Raw genomic sequence first — 26,143 nt, forward strand, 5'->3', positions numbered from 1 at the left:
TCATTCCCATCCTTCTTATTTTACCGAGGAGAATGGATCAATGCGGCTTGCCAGGGAACAGCTCGTTCCCTGGGATATGCTGTGGTGTGGACAAGCTCCAGCAGCAAGAGGTTATCCATCACCAGTGAGCCCTTCCCCTGCTGACTTCAGCAAGGAGCACCACTCATACCAAGGACTTGCAGGTGCTGGGGCTTTTGCAGCATCTCTGCCTGAAGGAATGTTTACTGAAGCAGAGCCCTTGTTTCTGTGAATGGCACGGGGACCCAAAGAGCAAAGAAGGGAGGTGTAGGTCCTTGAGATGCACGCGAGCAGCCAGACAGCAAAACCTGCCAAAACGATGCTTCAGACAGAGTCTGCAAGTAATCAGCAGCATTGGAGAAATGACAGCATTAAACTACTGCGTTTAATTTTCCTCCCCCTTTGAGCTGTGTGCGGGACAGCTCTGATTTACAGGAGAATCAGCGTGTGCTCTCCACCCCTCTCCTCAGGTTCCCTGCCTGCAGGAGCAGAAACATGTTGTCAGGTTCTGGAGAACAAGGAGCGAGGTACTGGGAGGAAGCAAGTGCAGCCCAGGGCTGCTCCTGCTGAGTGGCAGCGAGTGGTACCCACGACTGGTTTCCCTCTTGTTTTCTCAGTTGAGAAACCCGGTGTACCTTGAGATGTCTGACTCTGGGGGCATCCATGTGGCTTGGTGGATGTTGGAATCTCAGCCGTGGTTGAGGATGTGTCTCAGGTGTGTCCCCATGGTACACAAGGGGACGGAGCGAAGCTCCAGCAGGAGCTGCTTGAGGAGGAACATGGTGGGCTTTGTGAAGGTGTGTAGGTGGAGTGATGCAATGAGAAGGGCCCTGGCAAAGCTGCTGCACCTCAGGGAAAGGTCTAGGAGGTGTTTTGGAGCCTTCAGACCTTTGTGGTGCAATACCCTGGGTCATGTCAGTGTTTCAGCTCTCTTGTCCAGCAGCTTCCTGCCCCGGGAGCTGTGATCCTGGGGAACCAGTGTTCCACTGTCAGCAGGGAGGGCCCATGGTCGGTGCCTCATGCCTCACCAGCACGGAGAAGCACTGGGGAAGGGAGGGAGGGAAGTGGAGCCAGACGGAGAAGCACCATGAGGGTTTGCCAGGAGGTTGGGAAGCATGAGCAGGAGCAGGGGTGTTTTGCCTTGGAAGAGGTGCCTGTTTCCCGGCTTCTCCGCAACGCAGTGGCCGCGGGATGTGCTTTCCTGGGAGGTGTGGAGTGGGTGTTGAGCGAGGATGTGACGTGTCCTCTTCAAGTGCCCCTTCACTCTGCTACAGGATTTTCCAGGTGGCTCCTGGTCATGTGTAAACCCAACAGGCTGCTGGAGCTCCCTGCAAGCGATGCGGGTTTGGTTCCCTCCTTCAGCCCTTCCTGCCAAAAACCCCAGCTTGTCTGAAGCCGCGGAAGGAGAGGAATTTCCTGAGGAGGATGAACAATCATTCTCAGTCCCATGTTGCTGCAGGGAGGGTTACTCAGGGCTTGTCGTTCATGGCCACGGGCTAGTGACAGGGAGCAGGGGTGGCCTGGCTGCCCCCCAGTTCTCATTCAGGAGGAGCTTGGTAAGAGAAGCCCCTTGGCAGCCTTTCTGAAAGGAACAAGGGCTTGAGATTGGGGCAGGAGCATCCTGGGACATCCCAGTCCTGTCCCTCTGTACCCAGGCAATGCCCTGTGGCCTGGGGAGCAGATGGAAGGTCTCCCCTCTGGGGGAAGGTGGGGTGTGTGCAGCACGGCTGGCACAGGAGGGATGGCACCCTGGGTCTTGTGTTGTTGCCCATGAGGCTTGGTGTGCATCCTCTGCCGTCCCGCCAGTGGCTGCCCTTCCCTCCCCTGCTCCTTGTGGTGAGCTGGTGTGTGACGGTGGGCACGCAGGGACACATTGTCCTGCTGCTCTGCATTTCACAGCTGGTTTGACTTGTGTGCATGTGCGCCTGTACACGGGGTTATGGACACACATGTGGCTTGTGTTTGTGGTACACAGCGGGAGCTGGGCAGGGACTCGCATCCTCTATTGAAAGCAGTTACAAACGAACAAGGGCGGTGGAAAAAGCCCTAAATAAATCACGGAAAGTAAATGCTCAGTTTTGGCAGCCTTCACATGAAGATGAAAGTGGAAAGCTGGTTGTGTAACAGGGCAGAGTCACACGAGACCCTTCCAAGCCCTCTCACCTGTCAGGGTGTGAGTGAGCATCAGCCCAGAGCAGCAGCAGCAGCAGCAGGTCCTCACACAACCAATGACCTGTGCGCTCCCATGGCAAGGCTTTCCCCAGGGCACTCCAGGTTCTCCTGTCCCACTCCTAGGAGTTCCCTCTGGTGAAGGAGAGGTGCTGGCTTCAGACAGAAAATCTACCTTTGGTTCAGCTGCTTGTTTGGTATTTGGAGGAAAAGGAAAATCGAGTTGTGGCACCTCATACACATGACTAAATAGAACGTGAAGCTCAGCACTTGCCCATCGGTGCTGTGCTCATTTAGCTGGGCCCTGACTTTTTGTTCATCCAGTCACCAGCAGGTAAATGGGGTGCAGCCCCTGAGCTGCCTGAGATGCTGTGGAGGGATGGGTCCTGAAGGGGGAGTTGGGAGCTGCATGGGAAGCGCCTCATCCTAGGCAGGGCTCAGCTGCTTCCCATGGGGACTCTTGTGTCCATGCAGTCTCCATCCCTGGTCCTGCCTTCCGTGGTGAAGGGTTTCCATCGCTTCATCTCACTGAGCACCAATGCCTTCTGCTCAAGGACACGGTGGAGTTTCCTTTTCCTCTCTTTTTCTCTCTTCTCTTCCCAATGGTACAGCAGTCGGCTTGTCTGTACTTCAGGCCAGAATGTGAGGAAATTATGAACATGTTATAATGCAATTAAGAAACAACCCCTATAACTGTGGTAATTTATATGTACCTACAGAAAACCCAGCTGCTGTAATCAAAGCTTCTGTTGCATTTCAGTTGTTTTAGCAAGTCAAACCGAAAGAAATGGTTCCATCTGTGTGTTCATGTGTGGCACAGAGGTTCACAGAGGCACACAGCCAGAGGTGCAGCCAGGGAGGGGTTTGGTACTGGAGATGTCACTAGCATGGATCGGCCCCTGCCTCAGCACCACTCGCTGGAGGATGGGTGCTCAGGGGCAGCCTGTGGGTGCTGAAGGACAGGGAGGAGTGATGCTGTCCCTGGCAGGTGTGGGATGCTGCAGGTGTGTGCTGGGCTTGTGCGCTTCAAAACACGCATCTCGAGTTCATGCCCCCTGCACAGCAGTCCCGGAACATGGAAGCAGATTTGCTGCTGTTTCAGAGCTGCACCTTCAGTGCAGTGGGGAGGGCTGAGGGGGTGATCAGCAAGTGAGGTGTTCGGGGCCTGCGTCAGGCTGTGTTTGGTGATACTGAGCTGTAGGGAGAGGGTGGCAGGAGCCTCCCGCAGCTGCTGCTTCATTATCAACACCGCGCTGTCTCGCAAAGCACTTCCTCTTAATGAAGGCACCTGAGGTTTTACTCCGTTTTCCAGCCTGCTCCTGCATGCTGCCTCACCCGCCGCTGGCTGCAATCTGCAACGCTGCAAACGAGCCCAGGCTATTTTGGGAGCCGGTGGTTTTTCAGGAATGAGTGCTTTGCCCGTGCTCCAGGACTGTGATCCAAGTTCTCTTGGCTAACTAGCCCCCAAATTAACTGTGGTGCTGGGTCTGCTGCAGCCGTGGTGAATGCCTCACACGGCAGTTTCCAGCCAAAGATGAAGGAAGCACCGCAGGGATACTTTTCTAGCCCTGACATTTAAAATATTAATAGGATATCATTTTCCCAACAAGCGCTGCAACAGGTACCGAGTGCTTGTTATAAGGCATTTCCTCTTAGTGGAACCATATATTTTAATGGAAATGTGTTGTCACTTAAATTATTGATATCCAGAAGAACACCGGTCCACTGCGCGTCTGCAGATACCAACAGCTTCACCAACAGGCCCTTTCTCCTGTTCTGCTCCAGGAGCACAGCAGCCTGAAGTGAGGTCTGGCGGGAGCTGTCCTGGCGCCATCCAGAGCTGCTGCATTGCTCCCTCTGCCCATCCCTGCATCGCTCTGGCAGGGATGGTTTGAAGAGGAGAGAGATGCCTCTCCCGTGGTTCATTAGGATCTTGTCCCACTTCCTTACCATGAGCAATACAGTAAGGAAGCAGGATGAGATCTGTGGATGATGGAAACAGCCGTGCTGGCTTCCTCCCGGGCAGGAACCTGGGGAGCAGCGTGTTTGGTCTCCCCCCATTGTCAGAGGGTTCAGCAGAAGCGAGTGGTTTAAGAACATTTTTGAGATACTGAAGATACTCCTGGTGTTATTCTAGCTTGCCATAAAGTTTTCCAGGGAGCACAGGAGATGCTCGGTTTTGCTGCAGGAAAGAGCACAGCCCTGGCTCCTCCAACAGCCCCAAAGGAGCAGCAAAGGGCAGACACCCCACTGTCACCTCCCCAGGGCCACCGCAGTGCCGAACGCTCGCACAGCTCACCAGGAGCTGCCAGGACACCCGAGCTGTTATTCCAGAGTTATTCCAGTTGTGGCTCCCTCAGGGGGCACATGGAGCGGGAAATGGTTGTGGCTGGGGCACTGGTCAGGGGGTCCTGTCTCTGCTGACCTCTTTGCTTTTTCTCTTCCTCCTCTCCCGGTTCTTGCAGCAAACACTGGAGACGAATCTCACCAACCTGGTGAAGCGCAACAGCGAACTGGAGAACCAGATGGCCAAGCTCATACAGATCTGCCAGCAAGTGGAGGTTGGTGAGAGCGGTCAGAGGCTGGGGGGTGTGATGGGGAAGCTGCACCAGTGGGAATGGCAGGTACGCGGCATTGCTCCTGCGTCCTTTCTCAGGGGCTGCCCTGGGGATGGAGGTGAGCATGGTGGGAAGCGTCACTGATGCCAAAGTGCGACAGGAGGCTGACGGAGGATGTGGGGATGCTTCCAGGGGTCTGCATGGTCTGAAGGAGAGGGAGGTGTGACTGGGAGCCACTGGGAAGAGGCACCAGCCCCCAGGCTGGTCACTTCCAGTGCTCTGAGGGGAGGGAAAAGGGTGGGTTTGGCTGTTCCCAGGCTATAACCCCACTTCTGCATCACGGGGCAGTGGCTGTAATTTTCACACACCTCCCATGTACTTTCTGGGCTGTCCCACCCCAGACCCTCCCCACAGGCTGGTGTGGGGCCAGTGCAGCACTGTTCCTTGCTGAACCTCACTGTTAAAGCTGTTTTCCTCGTCTCTAACTCAGTCTGTGTTCGGGGTCAGGCTCCTCGTGTGGCAGTGTGGGCAGACTGACTTGTCCCCAGTGCCCTGGCTCAGGCAGGGACATTGTTTCCATCCCCCGCAGCTTCCCCTTGCAAGACAAGGCTGGTCCCAGACTTTCTGCCTGTTTGCAGCAGCCAGAGTTCCTACTTCCTATCCTCTTCCCAAACATGCACTCGGCCTCCTCCCTGCTGCCAGGCAGCGGTTACAATCTCTCCTGCCTGAGCCCAGCATTCCGCAGCAGAATAGCAACGCTCAAGCTTAAACAGGCAGTGAGGAGGAAGGCTTTGTAGAGGGGATTACAGCAAGCACTAGCAGAAGAGAGGAGATCACCCGTAATCCTGCTGAGGAGAGGGGCTCTGCTGACCTTGCTGCTTTCACCACTTGATCTGTAAGCGCTCTGTGTTCCTGGTGTGCAGTCAGGCATCTCTTGTTTGCATCGTGCCACAGCCTGATGCCGAGTCTTGGCTGCGGCCCCAGCTCCGGGAGTTCAGAAGTGATGCTCTGCTTGGAAAGCACTCGAGAGGAGGAAGATGCTTCACACCTCGCTGCTGTTTCAAAGCGCATGTACCAATTAATGGCAAATTAATTTGCAGCTCTGCTGAAGTGGAACACGAGAGAGGCTGTCACAAGCAGGGTTGTTTTAATGGGCTGTTGGTGTTTTCTGGTTGATAAATTAAGCAGCGGTTCCTTGACCCGGCACCTTCATGAAGGATGAAGAACAGAGCTTCCTGACCCGGCACTGCTGGCGAAGCATCGGCTGCCTCCTCCCAGCGGGTCTAGGGGGACTGTGGTCCACAGAGAGCAAGCGGGTGTCCGGCAGGCAGAGAGGGAGCCAGAATGTCCCTCCATAGCCCTGGTGACCATCAGCAGCCCTCACTGCTCTTAAAGGTCATGCTTTGACTCTGTGACCCCAATGGGGTTGGAGCAGGGATGCATGTGGATGTCCTTCCAAACCTCCTCCTCTGGATCCAGCTCTAGCATCTTCTGGACTAACCTGTGATGAACGGAAAGCTATTTGGTGTTTCTTTCTAATTCTGGAAGTTTCAGGCCCCCAGGCTGCCATTTCCTACATAGTTTTGGAGTTTTCAGCTTTGTCAGTCACTCTGCTTAAAATAACGGTTGAAATTCATTTCTCAGCCTTACTAAATATGCAGCCCTGCCCTTCAGAGAGCACACTGAAGTGTGAAGTAGAAAATATCTCTGTCCCTCCACACTTCCCTTGGAGGCTGTGTCGCGGGGATTGTGCTTTGGAGCTATCTGGGGATGCTGTGCATAAGCAGACATGTGCGATCCCAGTACCCTGCCCATGTCCAGTATAAGTCCTACACGATGTCCAAAGGACTGTGACACCGGCACCCTGAGGTGCAGAGGAGGGAGGCCAGCCCCTGGAGAAGGGTGTCACGGGAGTCCCCATACATGGAGCCTGCGAGGAGTGACCCCTTGGGGATGGTGCATGGGGCTTCTGGGGAGAGAGGGCAAAGGGAGCACATCCTGTGATGGAAATGAGGACCATAGAGAGCAGGTAGCAGCCCTGCGAGGAGCCCAAAGCACCAGGGTGGTTACTTCGGCACCCTGATGTACTGTCACGGGGGTAGAAGTTGCTGCCCTCACACTGTGCTGCATGGAGCTGGCCTGGTGCATGTCCCCTGCACCCTGTGAATAGCTTTGGGGTGGGCTGGGGTTCCCTTCTCCATCTTGGAGCTGGGTTCCCACTGCCTGGGTGAGGAGGAGGAGGTTTATGTGTGCTGACTCCCACCTCAGGCTGCAGGAATGCTCCTCAGCCCTCCGCGAGCTGCAATGCCCGTCTTCAGGTTTGAGTTTTACCATTGCTTTTTGCTGTAGGGGTGTATTGTCCCTAGCACATTCCCACACATGCTTTGAGAAGAGTGAAATATTTTTTCCCCCACTCTGTATGTCTAAGAGGCTTTCCTACAGCCATAGCACCTGCTGAGAATTCACCTCAAATGCAGCATTTACCTGCTATGGGAACTGGTTCATCCTAATGAAAAGTGCTTTGGGCAGTGTTAGGCTGAGCCATGCTGGCCTGAAATCCCTGCTCCATGCTCTGCCAGCACTGTGGGGCTGGGACCGTGGCCTCGGATGCTCCTTTGTGGAGAGGAGGCAGCTGAGGAAGGGCTGTGGTGGGCTCTGTGCCCCCATCTGCCATCAGCCTCCCAGAGCATGGGTGGTGGCTGAGCTGCAGAGCCCTGGCCCTGGGTGGGTTTTCAGCTTTGGGGTTAATGGAAGCAGGGGCCTGGGGTCTCAGCCTGGTGAGTGATCCCCCCCCGACACTTCTCCTCTGGGATCTTTGCACCCAGGTCTCCCTCCCAGTGGCAACAGCAAACACTGGGGCTGCAGACACAGCCCTGATCTGTGCTCTGGGAGGGTTTGGTGATGCCACCTCTGCCGCACGCAGGGGCGAGTGTGCTGCCAGCATCCCCTGTGACAGCCGGGTTGCAAGGCAGCACAGATTGCTGCAGGCTCCAGCCCCTGATCTTGTCCCCCCTCCACAGCAGATGGGGCAGATCCTGCTCTGTTTTCCTGCTGGAGCTGTCCTCGCAGCCCATCGGCTGTCTCCCACTTCGGAGTTGCATAAGCTGCTGGCCAGGTTTAAAAAAAGCTCTTGTACAGAATGTGTTTAACTCTGGGCTGCCTTCAGATTCCCCACTGCTTCACACAGCTCCGAGGGTATGGAATGAAGACAGCCTGTCCTTGTCCTCTAGTGCACTGGTGGGTTTGAGTGACAGGGCTTGAGCCCCTTCTGTCAAGTGTATCCCCCCAGGGATGCTGGTCTGTCCCGGAGGCAGAGGCCTGAAACCTCTGCCTGTGCTGTGCTGAGCACACCAAAACATGCAGGGAGACAGGGAGATTCCTGAGCCTCTGGTGCTGGCCGGTGGTGCACAGGCTTTGTTGGGAAGCAATGGAGCCATGACTGGGGCTGAGCCTGGCTCCTGCAGCCAGTGCCCCCGGCAGGGGCAGTACCTGTGGAGGAGCCTGTGCCCCATGAGCACCCAGTGCAGCCCCACCACCCAACACTGACCCTGGTTGTGCAGCGAGGAGGGACTCACCCCCTTCTCCAGCCTTCTTCCTTCCTCCAGCTGGATGCGGGCGAGCATGGAGGATACCTATTGCATGTCCCCTGGTCTGAGCTGGGGGAGCCGCGGCGCTCCTGGGCTCAGGGATGAGCATGTGCCTCCTAAAAGCATGTGTGCTTTTGCTGCCCTGGCTAGGTTAACACAGCCATGCATGAGGCCAAGCTGATGGAGGAGTGTGACGAGCTCATGGAGATCATCCGCCAGCGCAAGCAGGTCATCGCTGTCAAGATCAAGGAGACGAAGGTAAGGAGAGCTGGAGAGCTTGAACCATGGTTCCAGGGTCCCCTCTTGTGCCCGTGGGGCTGGGATGTCCCAGCAGCACACACACAGAGATGCTGACAGTGGCTTATTGCCTTGGCATGAAGGAGCTGATCTGCTCTAGGCAGCTGTTGGTGTGAGCACAGCTTCATCTCCCTGCCCCACAGATGGGGCGTGGGTCCTGGTGTCCTCTCCTGCTGTCCGCAGGGTTCCCCTGCCAGGACAAGGCATGTGCTTGGCATCGCCAGAGGATGGAGGGCACATTGATGAACGTGACAAGTGGATGCAGTGCTTGGATCAGGCCAGACGTTTCCTCAGCGCTTTTCTAACTCTGCAGTGCTAATAGGATACAGTGGAATTAATGCTGAAGGGCCACCCGAGCCCTGCATTGCAGGTGAGGGAGAGGCACATGCTCTGCATTGCAGCACTTCTCACCCCTTTCTTGGGGGGAGGTGTGTGTTTGGACCCCTCCTCCAGTGATTCTGGCTTTTCCCAGTGGTTTCCATGCGATGGGCAGAGACTGGAGGGACAGGACAGAGGGACAGTTCTGTAGTTCTGAGTTCACAGTGAGTGTGCACGAGCCCTTTGCCTTTCCTGCTGAGCTCAGAGGTTCATCAGCGTCCAGCTCTGTGTCCATCACTTGCTGACAGCTGAGCTGGGGAGTAGCATCACCCCACATACACCAGTGAAGGTCTGGGAGTAGGTTGTGCTGTGAGTGCAAGAGCAGCACGATGCTTGGACCCCTCGGCTGGGGTGGAAGCTTGGTTATGCTGCTTTTATCCCAGCCACCTCAGGAGCATATTTTATGTAACGGTGCCTTCTGCTGGTCCATCTGTCTGTCTGCCTCTCATTTCCCACCTCGCCCCTTACTGTGTTCTGGCCACGTTGTCCAGTTTCAGCCATGCTTGGCAGGGAGCTGGAAGGCTCAAAGATGTTTTCCTACAAACTGGAAGCTGGGTGGAGGAGAGGCCCTGATGAGTGCCCAAACCCACCTGGAGAACAATGCTCGGCTGCTTATAGCCAGGGTCAGAGCAGCAAGCTTGTGCCCATGTAGCTGCAAACTCAGCACTAGACCAGTGGGGAATGGACATGGGAATGGTGGTACTGGGTGTACTGGGGACAGGACTGGGTCTGACTTCCAAAGATAAACCATGACACCAGGTAACTTCAGACACCTGGAAGCTGGAACAAGCCTTTTTGCTGGTGAAATCGGGCTGGGGATGTTAAAGTGTGGGTCTGCAGCACTGCGGTGCCCGGCTGCAGTCCCTGTGCTGAGGGAGGCCAGGCACCTTCCCCATCACTCTTGATACCTCTGAGTAGTGAGGAGCCCCAGCCACAAACACCGCGGAGCTTAAAAAGCTCCGAACATAGGAGACAGGAGGAAGCTCTGGCCACTGCGGCTGGTTTGAAGCTCTCCAGCTGCAGCTCCAGAAACGCTACCTTCCCGCTGAGCTGGCGCTTGGTTTTCCATTGTTCTGTGTGGATTTTCCTGACAAACAGCCCGATGGATGCGTGGAGCGGTCTGATCACAGTGGCACGTGGTGCTGCGAAAAGTGGCCAGGGAAGGGAGGAGGATGGAGGATGCGGGAGGAGGAGGCAGCTGGTCTGAAGAGCACTCTTCACGCGCAGCACAGATCCGGTGCTCAGGGCTCTGCAGGTGCTGGTGTCACAGCCCAGCCCAGTAACACTGGCCCCTGGCCACAGCACCTGCAGCTTCTGCCCTCAGTCTTAGCGCATTCTGCTGCAGCCCCTCCGGGCAGCTGGCAGAGAGCAGGCAGGGGCAGGGGCTCTGCCGCCTCTCCCCACCCCTCTCCACTGCAGTGGCACTGACCTGCAGCAGAAAGTATGACAAGGAACATGTTTGTGTGGAGCCCTGAGGCCTGGGGGACCCTCTTGGACCGGTTGGGAGCTCCAAGATTCAGGCTTTTGCCTGAGGCTTTCCCACCTGGAAGCAAGATTGAGCATAGGGAGTGCATTGCTGCTGTCCCTCCCCAGAACGCATGGGGACGATTCTGCACTGTTTCACTGTTTCTTGCCTTACTTAAGCAGCCCCTGGCCTGGGATGAGGTCTCTCCTCTGCTTTCCAGGTCATGTGCTGGCTTTTGAGCCCCTTTCTGAGCCCCGCTGTGCTCCCCCTCACAGGTGATGAAGCTGCGGAAGCTGGCTCAGCAGGTCGCCAACTGTCGGCAGTGCCTGGAGCGCTCCACGGTCCTCATCAACCAGGCAGAGCACATCCTGAAGGAGAACGACCACGCGCGGTTCCTGCAGACAGCCAGGAACGTGGCTGAGAGGTGGGATGTGGCTGGAGCTGTCCTTGCTCGCAGGGACCTGCCCGCGGATGCTGCTCTGTGGTGTCTCTGGTGCCCAGCCCTCGAAGAACAGAGGCTGCATGGCAGGTCCTCACAAAGCTGAACATCTCCTGTGGGAGCAAACATCATTCCAGGGGGGAAGGGGTGGGAATGCTGATCCAGAGGGAGCTTGGAGGGTAGTTGGGGCTGGACCCCCAGGGATGGAGCCCCCCACACACACCTCTGTGGGACCTGTCCCCAGGCCAGGCCACCCTCCTAGGGCAGGAGCAGGGGTAGTAGGTACGAGCCAGTATCCCACAGCATCCCCGCCAATCCCCTTCCTCAGCGCTGCCGGGAGCATCCCGCACCCTGATGCGTATTGATGGGCTCCTCTTTTCTTCCAGGGTCGCCATGGCAACCGCCTCCTCCCAAGTTCTGATACCAGATATCAATTTTAATGATGCCTTTGAAAACTTTGCTTTGGATTTTTCCAGAGAGAAGAAGCTGCTGGAGGGGCTGGATTACCTGACGGGTGAGCATGCACTGCACGGCAAAGGAGCTGCGGGTTGTTGTCACTGGCAGCACTTACCTGGTTGGCTGAGGCTGCGCTGCCACCAGGGCAGTGTCACACTGTCACTGGTGCACACTGCCTGTCCTGGAGGGTGGGAGAACTCAGGAAACATGTCAAAAATGATGATATCTGTGAAGCACAGGTTGGGTTGGGTTGGGTTGGAGAGACCTTAAATCTCATCCAGTCCCAACCTCTGCCACGGGCAGGGACACCTTCCACTGGAGCAGCTTGCTCCAAGCCCCTGTGTCCAACCTGGCCTTGAACACTGCCAGGGATGGGGCAGCCACAGCTTCTCTGGGCACCCTGTGCCAGCGCCTCAGCACCCTCACAGGGAAGAGCTTCTGCCTAAGAGCTCATCTCAGTCTCCCCTCTGGCAGGTTCAAGCCATTCCCCTTGGCCTGTCCCTACAGGCCCTTGTCCAAAGCACCTCTCCAGGTCTCCTGTAGCCCCTTTGGGCACTGAGGGCTGCTCTCAGGTCTGAGCTCAGGGAGCATTGGGAAAGCAGGACCTTACCGGGTTGTTTGTGATCTCCCGCAGCACCGAACCCGCCGTCAGTGCGGGAGGAGCTCTGCACAGCCTCCCACGACACCATCACTGTGCACTGGATGTCCGAGGATGAGTTCAGCGTCAGCTCCTACGAGCTGCAGTACACCATCTTCACCGGGCAGGCCAACTTCATCAGTAAGTGACGGCAGCAGCGGGGGGCATCGCGCTGCGCTGCTCCGGGGAGGAGAGATGTTCTCGGGGAGAATCGGCGGGTTTAGAGGCTGGGAACTGGGGGAGGACACTGCGAGGGAAGGTCCGGTGAGGACTCTGCTCAGGGCTGGGGTCAGGGATGTAGGAGCCCTGGCTGGGGCTGTTCTGCCCTGCGCTCAGTGCCTGCAGCCTCTGGCCCCATGGAGCGCTTGGATCAGTGGTGGGTCTCTATCCGTCTTGGCTCCCAGATCCGTATCTCTCCCCCTGACACCTTATGGGCAGGGCTGCTCCACAGGCTGGTCACTGATTTATCACCCCATAGCAGTATTGAAGCACATCTCCAGGTAACTTTTCCTGAAAATAATCTGGCAGAGCTCAACATTCTTCCACACTACCACAGGTCTGCTCAGCAGAAGTGGGACCTGCAGCTAGTGAGGGCTCTCACTCGTGGGTCTGTGATTCTAGTTGCTCACCTCACAAGCTTTGCATCTCCGAGGCTGTCCTGATGGCAGAGGCTGACTTGGTGCTCGTTCCCAGGAAGGTTTATCTGGGAAAAAGGCACAAGCTGGTTTGATGTCCTCATAGGGAAAGGGGCTCCTGGGGTTTGCACAGAGGGGCGGGGATACAAGAACATCTTGGCCATGAAGCTGAGGGCTGTTTCCCAGTCTCAGCAGCAGCAGCAGTGGGGTCTTTCTTTGTGTGCCCAGTGCATCCTTGGGGTGTCAGAGGTACGTACTTGTTATGATTCGCCCAAGGAAGCTGTGGCTGCCCCATCCCTGGCAGTGTTCAAGGCCAGGTTGCACACAGGGGCTTGGAGCAAGCTGCTCTAGTGGGAGGGGTCCCTGCCTGTGGCAGGAGGTTGGAACTGGATGTGCTTTAAGGTCCCTCCCAACCCAAACCAGGCTGTTGTGATTCTGTGATTTCTTTTAATGCTGCCTTTTTCCTGAAACTGGAGGGGGTTTGTGTTCTGGAGGAAAATGGATCCATGGGCTGGGTTGTAGGAGAAAGTCCAGGGAAACTGCTTGTTTCATGCCAGAAAGAAAAAAACAAAACAAAAAAAATATGAATGTTGTAATGGGAGAACAAAACCAGAGCTTCCAGCTTGTCCATCCTGAAGTGCTTTGGAGGAGTGCAGAATCCTGGCAGCATGGCTCCTGAGAGGAGTTTTTATTCCTGGTTTTCCTTAGTAAGCACTTAACCACTGTAGGAATTGCTGACATGATGCTTCTGCATTGTGGACTTTGAGGGCTGCTGTCACTGGTCCAGAGGGTGTCAGTGCTGGAGGCACAGGGTCACAGCACAGGAAGGCTGTTAAGTGCACTCTAAAACGTTCAGGAAGCTGCCAGAGAAAGTTCCTGCTTTGAGGAAGTCCGATGCTCAGAGCTGGGTCACACAGCCTGGCCAGCAGCCACTGTCTTTGGGCTGGGATCAGGAGGGGTCCCTCCCTCTTGGTCCTGGCTTCAGGCGTGAGAAGGTGGGAGAGATGGGAAGGGAGGAGGACAGGGCAGCTCTGGAAGGCAGCCCAGAGGGACACCCATCAGCTGCCTTCAGTGGCTCTTTGTACAAGGAGTGAAGAAAACATCAGTTAACATCTCAGAGGTGAACATGAATAGCGCGTTGCCAGTTGATGCAGCAGTCAGGTCTGGTGGTGAGAGCGTCTGAGCCCTGGCTGAACTCGTGCATGAAGAGACTGGGGAGGGACACAAGGAGCTTCCCAGGAAAGGAAATACCTTTTGGAGGAGCACACAGTTGGCCTCCCCTTCGCGCTGTCTGTGGAGCCAGGAGCTCGATGGGAGTTGGACGTTTGTATGGATGACAAAAGCTGAAGTAAAAAGGATTGTTTTTAAGCTCTGGTAAGGATGGGAGCCCTCAGTCTCTAGGGCTAAGCTCTTCTTGGTTGTTTGGGAAAGAAACCTTCCTGGGAGGCCAAATCATTCCCAGACTGTTGTCACTCAGCCACTGCATCCTTTCTGATGAAGGGTCTAAAGCTGGTCCTTGTCTGCAGGATGATAGCACCTCTTCCTCTCTGGGAGGTATAAATCAGCCTGAGTGTTACGCAGTCAGTCAGGTCTGGTTGGCAGCACACGGTGTTTGCGCTCTGTCCTTTCCTGTGGATAAACCTTCCTCTCCACCATGTCCTATACCCAGGTCTCTACAACTCCATGGACAGCTGGATGATTGTCCCCAACATCAAGCAGAACCACTACACGGTCCACGGGCTCCAGAGCGGCACCCGCTACATCTTCCTCGTCAAGGCCATCAACCAGGCGGGCAGCCGGAACAGCGAACCTGCCCGGCTCAAGACCAACAGTACGTGTGGGTGCTCACCTCGCCTCGGTGGGTGCTGCGGGAGCAGCTCCGTGGTGCCCAGGTCCAGAGGGGCATGGCTGAGCACTCCCTGCTAGCGCAGTGGAGACCCAGGGTTTCGATGGTCAAATGCCCCATCTTGCTCCATGTGTCAGCTCCTTCCCTGCCTCCAGGGACAGCCTCCTGGTCTCCTGGTACCCCACAAAGTGCCCGGGACTCCCTGCCATCAGCTCTGCTCTGCCAGTGCCTGCAGGTCCTTCAGCAGCTGGGATGTTGGGGGACACTGAAGGACCATCTTTCTGGTCACTTTACACCATGGGGCTTTCAGGGGTCCCAGTGCAGTTGTGTACTTGTGCGTGCCTTTCCTCACAGAAAGGGGAAGGAGTGTGTGGGGAGCTGTAAGGAGAACTGAGTGTCTGTGTGGTGGTGGATGGGGCTTTGCAGCTGCAGCAAGACTGTGCTTCACATCTCCCTATGGGTGGGCAAGGAGGGTTAAATATGGGCAGGGAAATCAGACTGAGATTTGATCAAGAATCACCCTAACCCTAAATAAGAGCCTCCTCAGGTTTCTGCAGCCCCTTGCTGCAGGGATGTATCTGCAGCAGCTTCCTGCATATTTATAAATCCTGAGCAATCCCCACCTGAAGCACTGCACAAGTTACTGTGTACAACAGGAGTCTGTGCGCCAGGAGCTCTCTTTGCACACAGAATGACCAAGAAGGAGGTGCACGGCAGCAGTGAGCACATATCCCTGTGCCGCGGGTGCAGGGTTTCTGTGCTTCCCAGGGAAAGTGTTTAGGGGAACCTCAGAATTTCTGAGTGTTTGATTCAGCAGTATGGATATGTATAATGTAGAGAGAGAGTATTTGAGCAACCTGCTCTAGTGGAAGGTGTTCCTGCTCTGGCAGGGAGTTGGAGCTGGATGAGCGTTAAGGTCCCTCCCAACACAAACCAGGCTGGGATTCCATGATGATTCCATATATCGTTTGTCTCTGTGTATGAAGGCTCCTCTGGGGTGTTCCCTGCTCATCATTGGGGTGGTGTTGACTGAAGGTGCCACCGCTTCGTGCTGCATCCCCAGCACCAGGGGCTGTTTCTCCTGCCCCTTCACGTTTGTTGTTCTATGGCAAAGGGTTTCCTCCTTTCCCTGTGGATGGTAGGAGGTAGTGCAGGCTCCTCTGCTGCCGTCACCTCACAGGAAGTGTCAGCAGCTCGACAGGGAGAAGGGCCAATTATCACATTTCACAGCCCTCTTTCTGCTCCTGAAGGGATATTTGGAGGGATCCGTTCATCACCAGAAGGTCAGTGTCAGGACGCATTGATTTCTGCAGCGTTAGTGCTGTCAGTGCTGGGGCTAAATCTGTGTTCCTGAACAGAAGACCTTGGGAGAACGGTTCTGGTTTAGTGACAGAGAGAAACCTTCCTTTGCAGAGCCTGATCCTGAGTCAGTCTTATTTATTAGCAAGTGTCCAAAAGGGAATGAAAGTGCCAGAATACCAGGACAGAACCAGCTCTGACAGTAAATAAAGCTCAGGGAAGGTGGTTTCTACGGTTCTTGCCTTGGCCGTGGCAGGGGACCTGCGGGTGCGGGTTAGGGTAGACCATAGCAGTGCATGGTTTGCAGGCATTGCTGGAGCCTTTGAGATCCTCAGAAGGGTTTGATCAGCACCGGTTGGTGGCAGTTAGGAAGCAGTTTGGCTGCCTGTGTGCTGGTAAGGTCAAAGAGGAGTTGCAGCAGCTGGGTTTCAGGCCAGCACTGCAGACCTGCAGAATGCATCAAGCTGGATGCTGTTAAGTGTGGAGGAAGGCCCCGGGCTCCACCTCCCACCCAGTCTTCCTCAACAGAGGCTGGACCTGTGTTCACTTCCAGGCTGCTTTCTCTGGTGCTGACACCTTGTTTGGCAGCAGAGGAGCACCAAAAACCTCGGGCTGTGCTGCCTGTGACACGCAATAGCAGCCTGGGCGCTGTGAGAGCAGCCTGGGTCAGCTGCTGGGGGAGACGTGCTCAATGCTGCGGTTCTGCTGCTGTGACTGGTGCTGTTATTCCAGACCTCAGGCTCTGCCCTCCTGTCTCTGTGCTTGTGGAGCTCTCATTACTGCTAATAGAGCATGGATCCATTCCGGAATTCAGGCTGCCCACCCTGCCTCGGTTTGGCTCACAGTGCATCCCAATGGTTGCTGCCACTGCCTGGCATCATCCTCCCATCTCTGCCACATTTTACATCACTGACAGAGGACAAATGCAGTGACAAACATGAATCCTAATCTGCGTGCCTCCCACTAACAGGTCAGCCTTTCAAGCTGGACCCCAAGATGGCCCACAAGAAGTTGAAGATCTCCAATGATGGGCTGCAGATGGAGAAGGATGAGAGCTCCTTGAAGAAGAGCCACACGCCCGAGAGGTTCAGCGGGACAGGATGCTATGGAGCAGTGGGAAACATCTTCATTGACAGCGGCTGTCACTACTGGGAGGTGGTGGTGGGATCCTCAACCTGGTAGGCACCAACCTTGTCCTCCCTCCCTTCATCTGGGAGCCCTCAGGTTTGCCCAGAGACATGTGGGAGACATAAGGGTTAAAGGCCTGGGGCTTGGCATAGCTTCTTATGGACAGGGAGGCTGCTGGGACCTTAAATCTGGTGGCTGTGGCTGTCAAGAGGTTGATGAGTTTCTCCTCTCTGCTGGAAGCCTTCGGCTCCAATCCAGTGAGGCCACAAGGTAAAGCTTGTATCTCCATTGCCCTCCCTGACCCTGAGCTTGCTCGTTGGGATACTCATCCCTGCCCAGTGATGGCAGAGGGGCACAGCCTAACTTGCTGCTTGCTCTCCATCGCCCTATGCTGCTTCATGGCTCTGTCGCCCTGGGGAGGCTGCCTCCACAGCCCTAAGCTCTGCTGCTCACTCCCAGCTGTGGCACAGAGCATCCCTAGCACCTCACTGCTGCATCCTGCAGCTCAGGCTGCCCTCAGGCCCCAGCCCCATGATGCATCCCAGATGCACATTAGTGCAGCCTTCAGTAAAAAGCAGTTTCTGACTTCAGCAGCTTGGTTTGTGAGCTGTTTCTCAAGCAATAATTGTGTCTGGAGCGGCTGCTTAGAAATGGACCCGTTCCAGGCATTGTTTTGCTGGTGACTGGATCCCGTGAGGCCTTCAGAGGAGGAAGGAGCTTTCCAATACCTTGCAGCTCCGTGTCTCTGCAGAGGGAGCGTGCTGGTGCAGCCGATGGCATCAGCCCTGAGCCTGGAGCCCTGTGTCCTGGGGATGCTCATGGCAGGGATGCTCAGGTCAAAGGCAGAGAAGGACCTGCAGCTCTCCGGGGCTCCAGTGCCACCTCCTGTCCCCTGGGGCACCAGGCACAGCGGGGGGCGCCGGTCTCACCGTGAGCTGGCAGCTCTGCTCCGTGGTGGCACAAAGAACAGAGCAGGGGTTCAAACTTGTCCAGATGTGTCACTGCTGCCTCTCACCCCTTTTCATCCCATAAAGCTGCTGCTGTGCTGCTCCCACAGGAGGAGAACCCTTATAAAGCAGCCATCAGGAAGGCAGCAGCAGCAGTGTCAGGGCTGGACTTTGTCCTTGAGGCTACGGCTAATCCAAGTCTCCCCTCTCCTCCCCTGCAGGTATGCCATAGGCGTGGCATACAAGTCAGCCCCCAGGAACGAGTGGATCGGGAAGAACTCTTCGTCGTGGGTCTTCTCCCGCTGCAACAACAACTTTGTGGTGAGGCACAATAACAAGGAGATGCTGGTGGAGGTGCACCCGCAGATGAAGCGCCTCGGCGTCCTCCTGGATTACGACAACAACGCGCTCTCCTTCTATGACCCGGCCAACTCCCTGCACCTCCACACGTTCGAAGTCTCCTTCATCCTGCCTGTGTGCCCGACCTTCACCATCTGGAACAAGTCCCTGATGATTCTCTCGGGTCTGCCCTCCCCGGACTTCATCGATTACCCAGAGCAGCAGGAGTGTAACTGCAGGCCCCAGGAGTCCCCATATGTATCGGGAATGAAAGCCTGTCACTAGCCTGCCCTGCCCTGCCCACAGCGCTGGCAGTGCTGGTGATGCCGGTGGTCAGATCCTGCTCCCACAGGCCAGTGCCTCCCACACGCAGCTCGATGAATTCTTTTTAAGGGGAAAGAGGAAGAACCACTGCCCACAACAAACCAAACTGCTCATGGTGAGCTCCACCTGCGGCGTGCTGCAGCCTCTTCCCAGGAAGATTGTCACCCGATGGCTTCTCCTCTCCTGGGGGCTGGAAAGGCCGGGGTGGGTTGTCGGGTGATGTTCTGAGGCGCTGCAGTGGTCGAGGGGGACAGCTCGTGTGTCTGCAAGGCCCAGGTTGGAACAGCAGGGGTTTGCGCCCTGGAGCCCATTGGTAGCTTGTCTCAAGAGCCAGGCGGAACCAGAGTGTTGCTCTCTGGGGAGGATTTTCTGTTTGGCTAGAGTTGGGCAGCATCTGTGGCATGGTGGTCAAATGTACGGCCCTCTCACGCCTGGGGAGCAGTGTGGTGGGGGTGTGGTCATGGTAGTGACGTGCTGGATGATGGCGATGTGCTGGATGGTGGTGATGCGCTGGATGGTGATGCGCTGGATGGTGGTGATGGCTGGATGGTGATGTGCTGGATGGTGGTGATGCGCTGGATGGTGGTGATGCGCTGGAGGGTGGTGATGTGCTGGATGGTGGTGATGTGCTGGATGGTGATGTACTGGATGGTGGTGATGCCCTGGATGGTGATGTGCTGGATGGTGATGTGCTGGATGGTGGTGATGTGCTGGATGCTGGTGATGTGCTAGATGCTGGTGATGTGCTGGATGGTGGTGATGTGCTGGATGCTGGTGATGTGCTAGATGCTGGTGATGTGCTGGATGGTGGTGAGTGGAGTCAGGGACCCACCTTGGGAAGCAAGCTGAGAGCATCTTGCCCCCAGCACCGAGGTTTGACAGATGCCCCTTCCCAGCGCAGCGTCTGTCCCTGCCACGTGCTGCTCCACGTGAACCTCCATGAGGTTCATGTGTGGTGTCCCTGCAGAAAAAACACATCACCCCATGCTGAGTGGATGGTCACATCCTGCCCAGAGACCATCTCTATGCTCTGTGACCCCAAATCACAGTTTATGACCCCAAATCTTGTCTCTTGCTCTGTTCTCTTCCATGGTGGTGTGAGTGTTTGCTCTGTGGCAAAGGACTGAATCTGTTCCAGGGGCTCTAGCCTCCCCTGGTTACTGGGAGCACCTTGGGGGCCAGCAGTGCTCCCAGTAACCACAAGCACCAAGTCCTGTGGCCAAGCTTCCATTCCCACATTTGTTTAAAAGCCAGGAGGAGCTGGGCTTGGCACATGGGGGCAAAGAGTCAGTGTGGGTACCTGCAGCCAGGATCCATGACGTGATTTGGGGTGTGTGATGTCCATGTTGCACGCACAGCAGCAGATGCCAGGGGAGGAGGTCAGGCAGCATGAGCAGCCAGAGCCAGGCTGGTGCTTGAGCTTTGGTCTGTGGTGTTTGAAAACCCAGTTTTCTCCTCTGGATACGGCTGCCTCAGTGGCAGTTCGTGGGGTCAGCCAGTCTGAGACCTCCAAGCTCTGCCGGCCTTTCCTTTCCTTTTCCCGGACCCGACAGATAGGGATCTACCTCAGAGCACAGCCCCAGGTGGGGGTCCTGGCTCAGATGGGGCGGCAGCACTTGGGAGAACTATGGGCTGGGACTGGCTGGTTGTTATGGCCGGAGCCAGTTACCCCTGCCCAGGAGTGGGTGCACCCACAGTGCCCTGGCTGGGGGGGGGCCCATGGCACAAAGCCTGGTGCTGACGACTGACAGGAGGCTGCTTTGTCCAAGGTCAGTGTGTGTGCAGAGCCTGTTTCCCAGCACAGCACCCACTGCTGATGGTTTTGGTGACACGCTGCAGGGAGGGAGCTGTGGGATGGGACCTGGCCCCAGCACTGCCACGTTCCTTCTGACCCAGGCTGCCTTCTAAGGCACATCCCTTCCGCATGGATGGAGCGGTTCCATGTGCTTCCTGCAGATGCAGCTGAGTCACACCACTTGCTCCCCATGGCTGAGCACACACACAGAGTTCATGGTAAGAAGATAAGTTGCCCTTTTCAGTTGGATGTTTTTCAGACACACGGGGCCGTTGTGCAAGTCCATTCCCTGTGTGCCGATCCCATATGGGGCTGCTCTTAACATGGCAGCCTCAAGCAAATGCCCAAGCACTGGAGATGGATTTTAGCATTTGCAATCAGGTGCCGAGCTTGGCCCCGGCACCCTTCGACTGGCCGGTTGCTGGAGGACTCGGCCGCCCGGTAACTCAGAGCACACGAGCCATTAATGTGATGTTTGCACCTGATGAAATTGCACTAATCATGGTGGGGTTCCCCCTGCCCTCGCACATGGGTCACAGGGGACAGAGCAGGGCTCGCACCCTGAGCGCACAGCTCGGGCTCACCCGCAGTGTCCTCTCCAAGTCTTGGAGCCGGAAAACCCATGTGGGTGTCACCACAGGGTGAGTGAGTTGCCCTGTCCCTGGTCCCCCACTCTGATGATGCTCCCCAGGTGCTGCCCACGGCCCATGAGCGCCCATGGTTCTGGTGCTGTGGCCCTGGGGTATGAGTGAACCCATTCCCCACATGGACACGGGGTGGGGCCCGGGACTGCTGGGGTCTCCTCTGCTCCTGGTGACACTATGGTGTGCACTTGGACTGTGGTGAGCTCCTGGCTCCCGGCAGCCTCCCCTCGCCATCTGTACCGTTCCTGTTCCACTTTGGTTTGGGGGAGGGTTGTTCTGTTGTTCTTAAGTTACAGTTTTTCCCCTTTTCTGTTGGGTTGGTTTTTTTTTGCAACATCTTTGTTAATGTGTACATATATATATATAAAATATAATATAATATATATATGTTACTGGCTGTGTGTGTGTGTGGCAGCGGTGGTGTGGTGCACAATGCGCTGTCCTTGGGATGCTCTCCACGGCAGCGATGGGTTCTCCACACCCTTGACAAAATTCAGCCCCCAGGCCGCAGGGTTCCGGAGTCACTGGCACAGCAACAAACCAGCACCACAAACAAAAAGGCTTTTACCTGATACATGGACGGGACTGGCCCAGCGGGCACCACGGGGGGCTCAGCAGGAGTCTGGGGGGGTTTGCTCTCCCAGGGATGCTGCTACACATCACGTTCATGCAGGGGGACCTGTCACACATGTGGCTGTGCACCCACAGGAGCAGGGCGTATGTGGTGCCTGGTGCTGTCCAATAGCAGCAGTTCTTGTCCTGTAAGAGCCCGTGGGGTGGCGGGTCATGGGATGCTGAAGCCCCATCCAAAAGCCCATCCACACAAATACTTCTCCCCTGCTGTCATTCTCACTTTCTCCCTGCCCCAGTGCTCATCCTTGGCTGTGAATCTCTCATTCCCATTCCTGCTGCCCTTTGCTGGAGGTGAGGGATCAGTGTAGAGCATAGGACCTGCCTGGCCAAGGGGGAAGTGAACACACAGACCCAGGGAAGCCAGAGCTCATCTTCGAGCAGAAATGCTGAAGTATTTATGAAGCGGAGCCCATCCGGCGCCCACTGGCAGCATAGAATTAAATATTTCTTACTTTATTCCTTTGCTCTGGGCTTTTTCTTGTTAAACATTAACCACCAACACTTGGAACCTGGCCTTGAGCAAGCTGCTTTCTGTATGGGAACAAGTGGTCCATGGCATTTGCATTGTCCCAGAGCTCGGCTTTCGCTGCTGGTGTTGCTGACAAACACAACTGTGATGAGCTGCTCAGTCACTGGAGCAGAGCAGTTCTGCAGCAGCGGCTGCAGAAGGTAGTGTGGTGAGAAGGCTTCTAAGGCCATCTTGGGACTTGGGCAGCTCCAGCTGCCATTGCTTCTGACTCATCCGTCAGGTTTTCTTCATAGGACATTAGTCACAAGGAACGCCAAGGAAGATACCCCTGCTGATGCTAAGGTGAGTTGGGCACCAGCCAGCCCTTGTCCCTATTGCAGATGAGCACAAGAAGCCAGGACAGTGTCAGATGAGCTTTAGTGGCTCTTTAGCAAGTAGTTCATCAGTCATTAAATGTCACCTGTGGCAACCACACTGGGCTCCCATGCCTGTGGTCATGGCAGCCTGGATCTCCTGCTCCAGGGGAGAGGATTAATGTGTCCGCCTGGAGTGGGTGTCTCTGGGGCATTGTGGATGGTGTTCATGGGCCCGTTCTGCTCTCCCCGGAGGAGGAAGGAGGCTGAGAAGCACAGCCGGTGTCTGCCGGCAGCTCCTGCCATTGCCACCAGGAGCCTACCACGGAAGCGGAGTAACCATCTGCCCACGGCACCAGGAGCCAGCAGCCTGCTCCAGGATGGATTCCTCTGCAGCGCTTTAGGGTTCATTCCCACATACTCAGTGTGGCTCCCAGGCATCTCTGAACTGGGGGCCTTGGTTGTGGGGCTTCAGGCAAACTCTGCATGGCCACTTCCACCCACGAGAAACTCCTCTTCCCCCTGCACTCATCCTGCAGTGAGTCCAAGAACTGTGTTTCAAAGCCTTCCTCCCCATCTCAGGCTTTGGGCGCAAGCCTTCCTTCTCAGGAGACGCAATAGCAACCCCAGAGTGGTGGAGGAAGGAGCTCCTCAAGCCGTGACCCATTTGTGGACTTCAGGCACAAGGCGATGTGGAGGCCAAGAGCTTCCAGAGGGACCCTGCAGTGAGGAGAGCCAGGGATCCTTGTGCACATGGATGTGGTCCAGGACACACTGCTCCTTCCATTCTACTCGATTGGCTGCGGATGGGGATCACGGCTCTGGGGGATCAAATGCAACTGGGTGATGCTGTGAGTAAACTGGGCACTTGCCCTTGCATGAGCCTCAGCCGTGCACAGGGTGAGGTGAACCCGGGTGTGTGCAGCGCTGGGAGCTGTGGAAAAGCCACCACAGCTTCTGGAAGCGCAGTCTTGGGGGTGCTGTCAGTCACACCCTGCCCGTTGAATGAAGGGAAACTCCACACATCACTCCGGAGATGGCTTTCTTGTCCATGTAATGACTGTGCTAATCAGGGAAATGGGACGTGTCAGAGAGGGACTGCCTCTCCTCATCCGAGCTGCTCACAGCCCAACTCCGTCAGCCTGACCCTGAACCTGCATCTCCAGGATAAAACGTGGGACCAGTGCATGGTCCTGGGGGATGAGGAGCGTCAGGGCACAGGATGGGGGAGCAGGAGGCTCATTCCTGCTGAGGCTGCAATGGGAGGCTGGCACACAGGCTGCTTGGAGCCAGGCAGGGGCAATTGGAAGGGCTGGAGGGATACAGGGCAAAAGGAGAGGAGCTGGTAAAGGGTCACCTGCATTGAGATGCAGCCCCAGACAATACATATCAGTGTCTCCTCTAGTGTCCTCTGGCTGTGCCCAGAGTCTGTCATGGGACCCTCCTTCCCCCTGCTTCACCTTTCAGCCAGGATCCCAGGATGAGCACAGCTAGCCCCAGCACAGGGATGTTCCATTCAGCCCCCTCAGGGATGGTTCAGGGATGCTCCAGGGATGCTCCTCGTCACAGGGATGCCCCATTCAGCCCCCTCTGTGTGCTGGGTATGGAGCAGGGCTCTCTTCTTGCATTTCCTGGAAGCCAAAGGGAGCTTTCTTTGCCTGTAAAAAGGATGTCATTTACCTGTCCAAGGGATGTCACTGCTGGTTGTCTTTGTTTTTAGGAAGCAGCAGGTGCGAGCCAGGGAGTAGGAAGGAGCTTTTCCTTCTTTCTTCTTGCTCTATCTGGTGCCATTCTCCATTAACCTCTGCTTTCTAGGAAACTCTCTCATTGATGGGCACCTGTGAAAGTCAATTTAAACCATTACTGACATGGCAGCTGCTTCACAAAGAGAGACTTCGCTGAGCAGATGAGATGAGCTCTGGCGCTGCTTTCCAGGAATGTGCTTTTAAACACAGCTCCAATGTCACTGGTGCCACAAATCAAGCTGGAAACCACTTCCTCGCGTCATCTGGGGGTGAAGCATCAGCCTGTGAGTGAGGGTAAAGCCTCGGGAGGGCAGCGGCACATTTTGGGGTGGATCTTGGCTTTTTGGGTTTTCATTTCATGTTTTTTAGTTCATGAAACAGGAACCTCAAAGTAACTCCCTTGCCAGAGCTCAGAAATGCCTCTGACTTCACAGAGGGTGAGTCTTCACAGAGGCTTCAGCCCTTCCCTGGGAAGCTGCAAGGCAAAGAGGACAAACCATTATTTTTAGGCACCAAGTGACATCAAGAAGCTGCCTCATCTGTTCCTGCTACCAACAGCAATGACTGGCAGTGGGATGTGGTAATCCCGGCCTGGTGTGTGGAGCTGCAGCCCCTCCATCCATGGATGCAAATCTCTTTAACCAGTGGATTCAGACCAGGCAGAAGAACCCACTCAGCAGTTTAATAAAGGGACAGGACAGAACATGACAACCCCGGGTCTGCTTGGGTCAGGGCGTTTAGAGTTGTCTGTGCTATGTGGTCTGAGCTGGCCCCACATCAGTCCTCTTTAATGGCACTCTGATTGAGACTTTAAACACTCCCCTGCAGTGTCAGCCCCTGGAATTGACTGTTCCTGATCATCAACATGGCAAATGTTGTCCATGGTGTTGGACAATACCTGCAGAGAGCCTTTACCTGGGTTTTAGAGGGTGTGTGCAGGTTACCACCACTGTGCAGACAGTGCTGCAGGACCCAGCTGCTGCCAGGGACATCACAGCCTGGGAGCATCACCAGCTGACCCAATGGAAGGAGCTGCTGGATGTGTATCACTTGCTGGAGCACAAACAGGATGTTACGGATCAGCCAGAAGCACCAGCCCAAAGGGCAAGCAGACACCAGCGCAGATCCAGACATTCAGAGGGACCTGCAAAGCCACGGCCCCTCTCCTGGGAATGCTACGTCAGGGCTCTCGCAGCATCCTCCCTGCTCCAGAGCGGGTCCTTGGTCAAGGCAAGAGCAGCATAGAGGCTGTTAAATGGAAATGAGTCCAGTTCTCCATGGCAACGCGCAAGAACTGGGTCAGTAGCGGGATGCACGGAGGCTTGTGAAGTGAGCACGGAGCCAGAACAGCGCAGAGATCCCTGGGATGGGAATGAGCTCTGGGTACCCAGCTCCCCAAGGAGCACACAGCACAGCCAGGTACCCTGGCCCTTCCCAAGCTCCAGGAATGGCAGTGCCCAGCTCACAGGGAGAGCACAAGGGTGCCAGCTTCCCCGGGTGCTCCTGCGTGCACCCCAAAAGCCCCAAGTGGGGGGGTCTGTGCAGCCCCCAAGGCACAGCTCCTGAGCACAGCAATCCCTCTGTCCCTGGCCATGGTCTTCTGCCTGACTTCTCAGCAATGTGCCCCATAAATCCATCCTTCCCTCGGTTCCTCAACCACGCTGAGCCAAGCGCCCACTCTACGCATGGTCCCTGCTTTCCTGCTGCTCCTGGTTTGGATTTGGCTCTTTTTGATCCACAAAGACCAGCAGACGACTCACATTGCCAGGGTTCTCTTTGCAGTGGCCTCACTACACTCACTCGGCAGCACCTCACTGCCTATAATCAGTAGGATGCAGCAGTGCTGAGCTGGGATCCAGGTGGCACAGCCCCTGCCACTGCCCTGGGTGCTCTGGTGCAGCTTTCAGCATCATCCCGCGGGATACCTTTGCAATGACAATGCTTCACTAATCACCTGCAACTACAAGGCCGGCACTAAGCTG

At 56.0% G+C, this 26,143-nt stretch overlaps 2 protein-coding genes across 2 annotated transcripts in view; one reads left to right on the forward strand and one right to left on the reverse strand.

Annotated features, from left to right (window-relative positions):
* Positions 1–18,647, forward strand: part of MID2 (midline 2) — a 63,646-nt gene extending 44,999 nt beyond the window's left edge. The window contains exons 3-10 of the mRNA XM_061445595.1: positions 4,653–4,748; positions 8,483–8,590; positions 10,748–10,896; positions 11,298–11,425; positions 12,002–12,145; positions 14,309–14,470; positions 16,755–16,962; positions 18,081–18,647. Of these exons, the coding sequence (XP_061301579.1) occupies positions 4,653–4,748; positions 8,483–8,590; positions 10,748–10,896; positions 11,298–11,425; positions 12,002–12,145; positions 14,309–14,470; positions 16,755–16,962; positions 18,081–18,483 (1,398 nt within the window). The 3' untranslated portion in view covers positions 18,484–18,647. The remainder of the gene's footprint in view (positions 1–4,652; positions 4,749–8,482; positions 8,591–10,747; positions 10,897–11,297; positions 11,426–12,001; positions 12,146–14,308; positions 14,471–16,754; positions 16,963–18,080) is intronic.
* TSC22D3 (TSC22 domain family member 3) overlaps positions 1–26,143 on the reverse strand; it is a 233,990-nt gene that overhangs the window by 97,747 nt on the left and 110,100 nt on the right. The gene's annotated exons all lie outside the window — the stretch shown is intronic.

This window comes from Pezoporus flaviventris, unplaced genomic scaffold, assembly GCF_033815535.1.
Source record: "Pezoporus flaviventris isolate CSIRO_AGI_PZ_B2104156 unplaced genomic scaffold, CSIRO_AGI_Pfla_v1 ptg000005l, whole genome shotgun sequence".
Taxonomy (NCBI): Eukaryota; Metazoa; Chordata; class Aves; order Psittaciformes; family Psittacidae; genus Pezoporus; species Pezoporus flaviventris.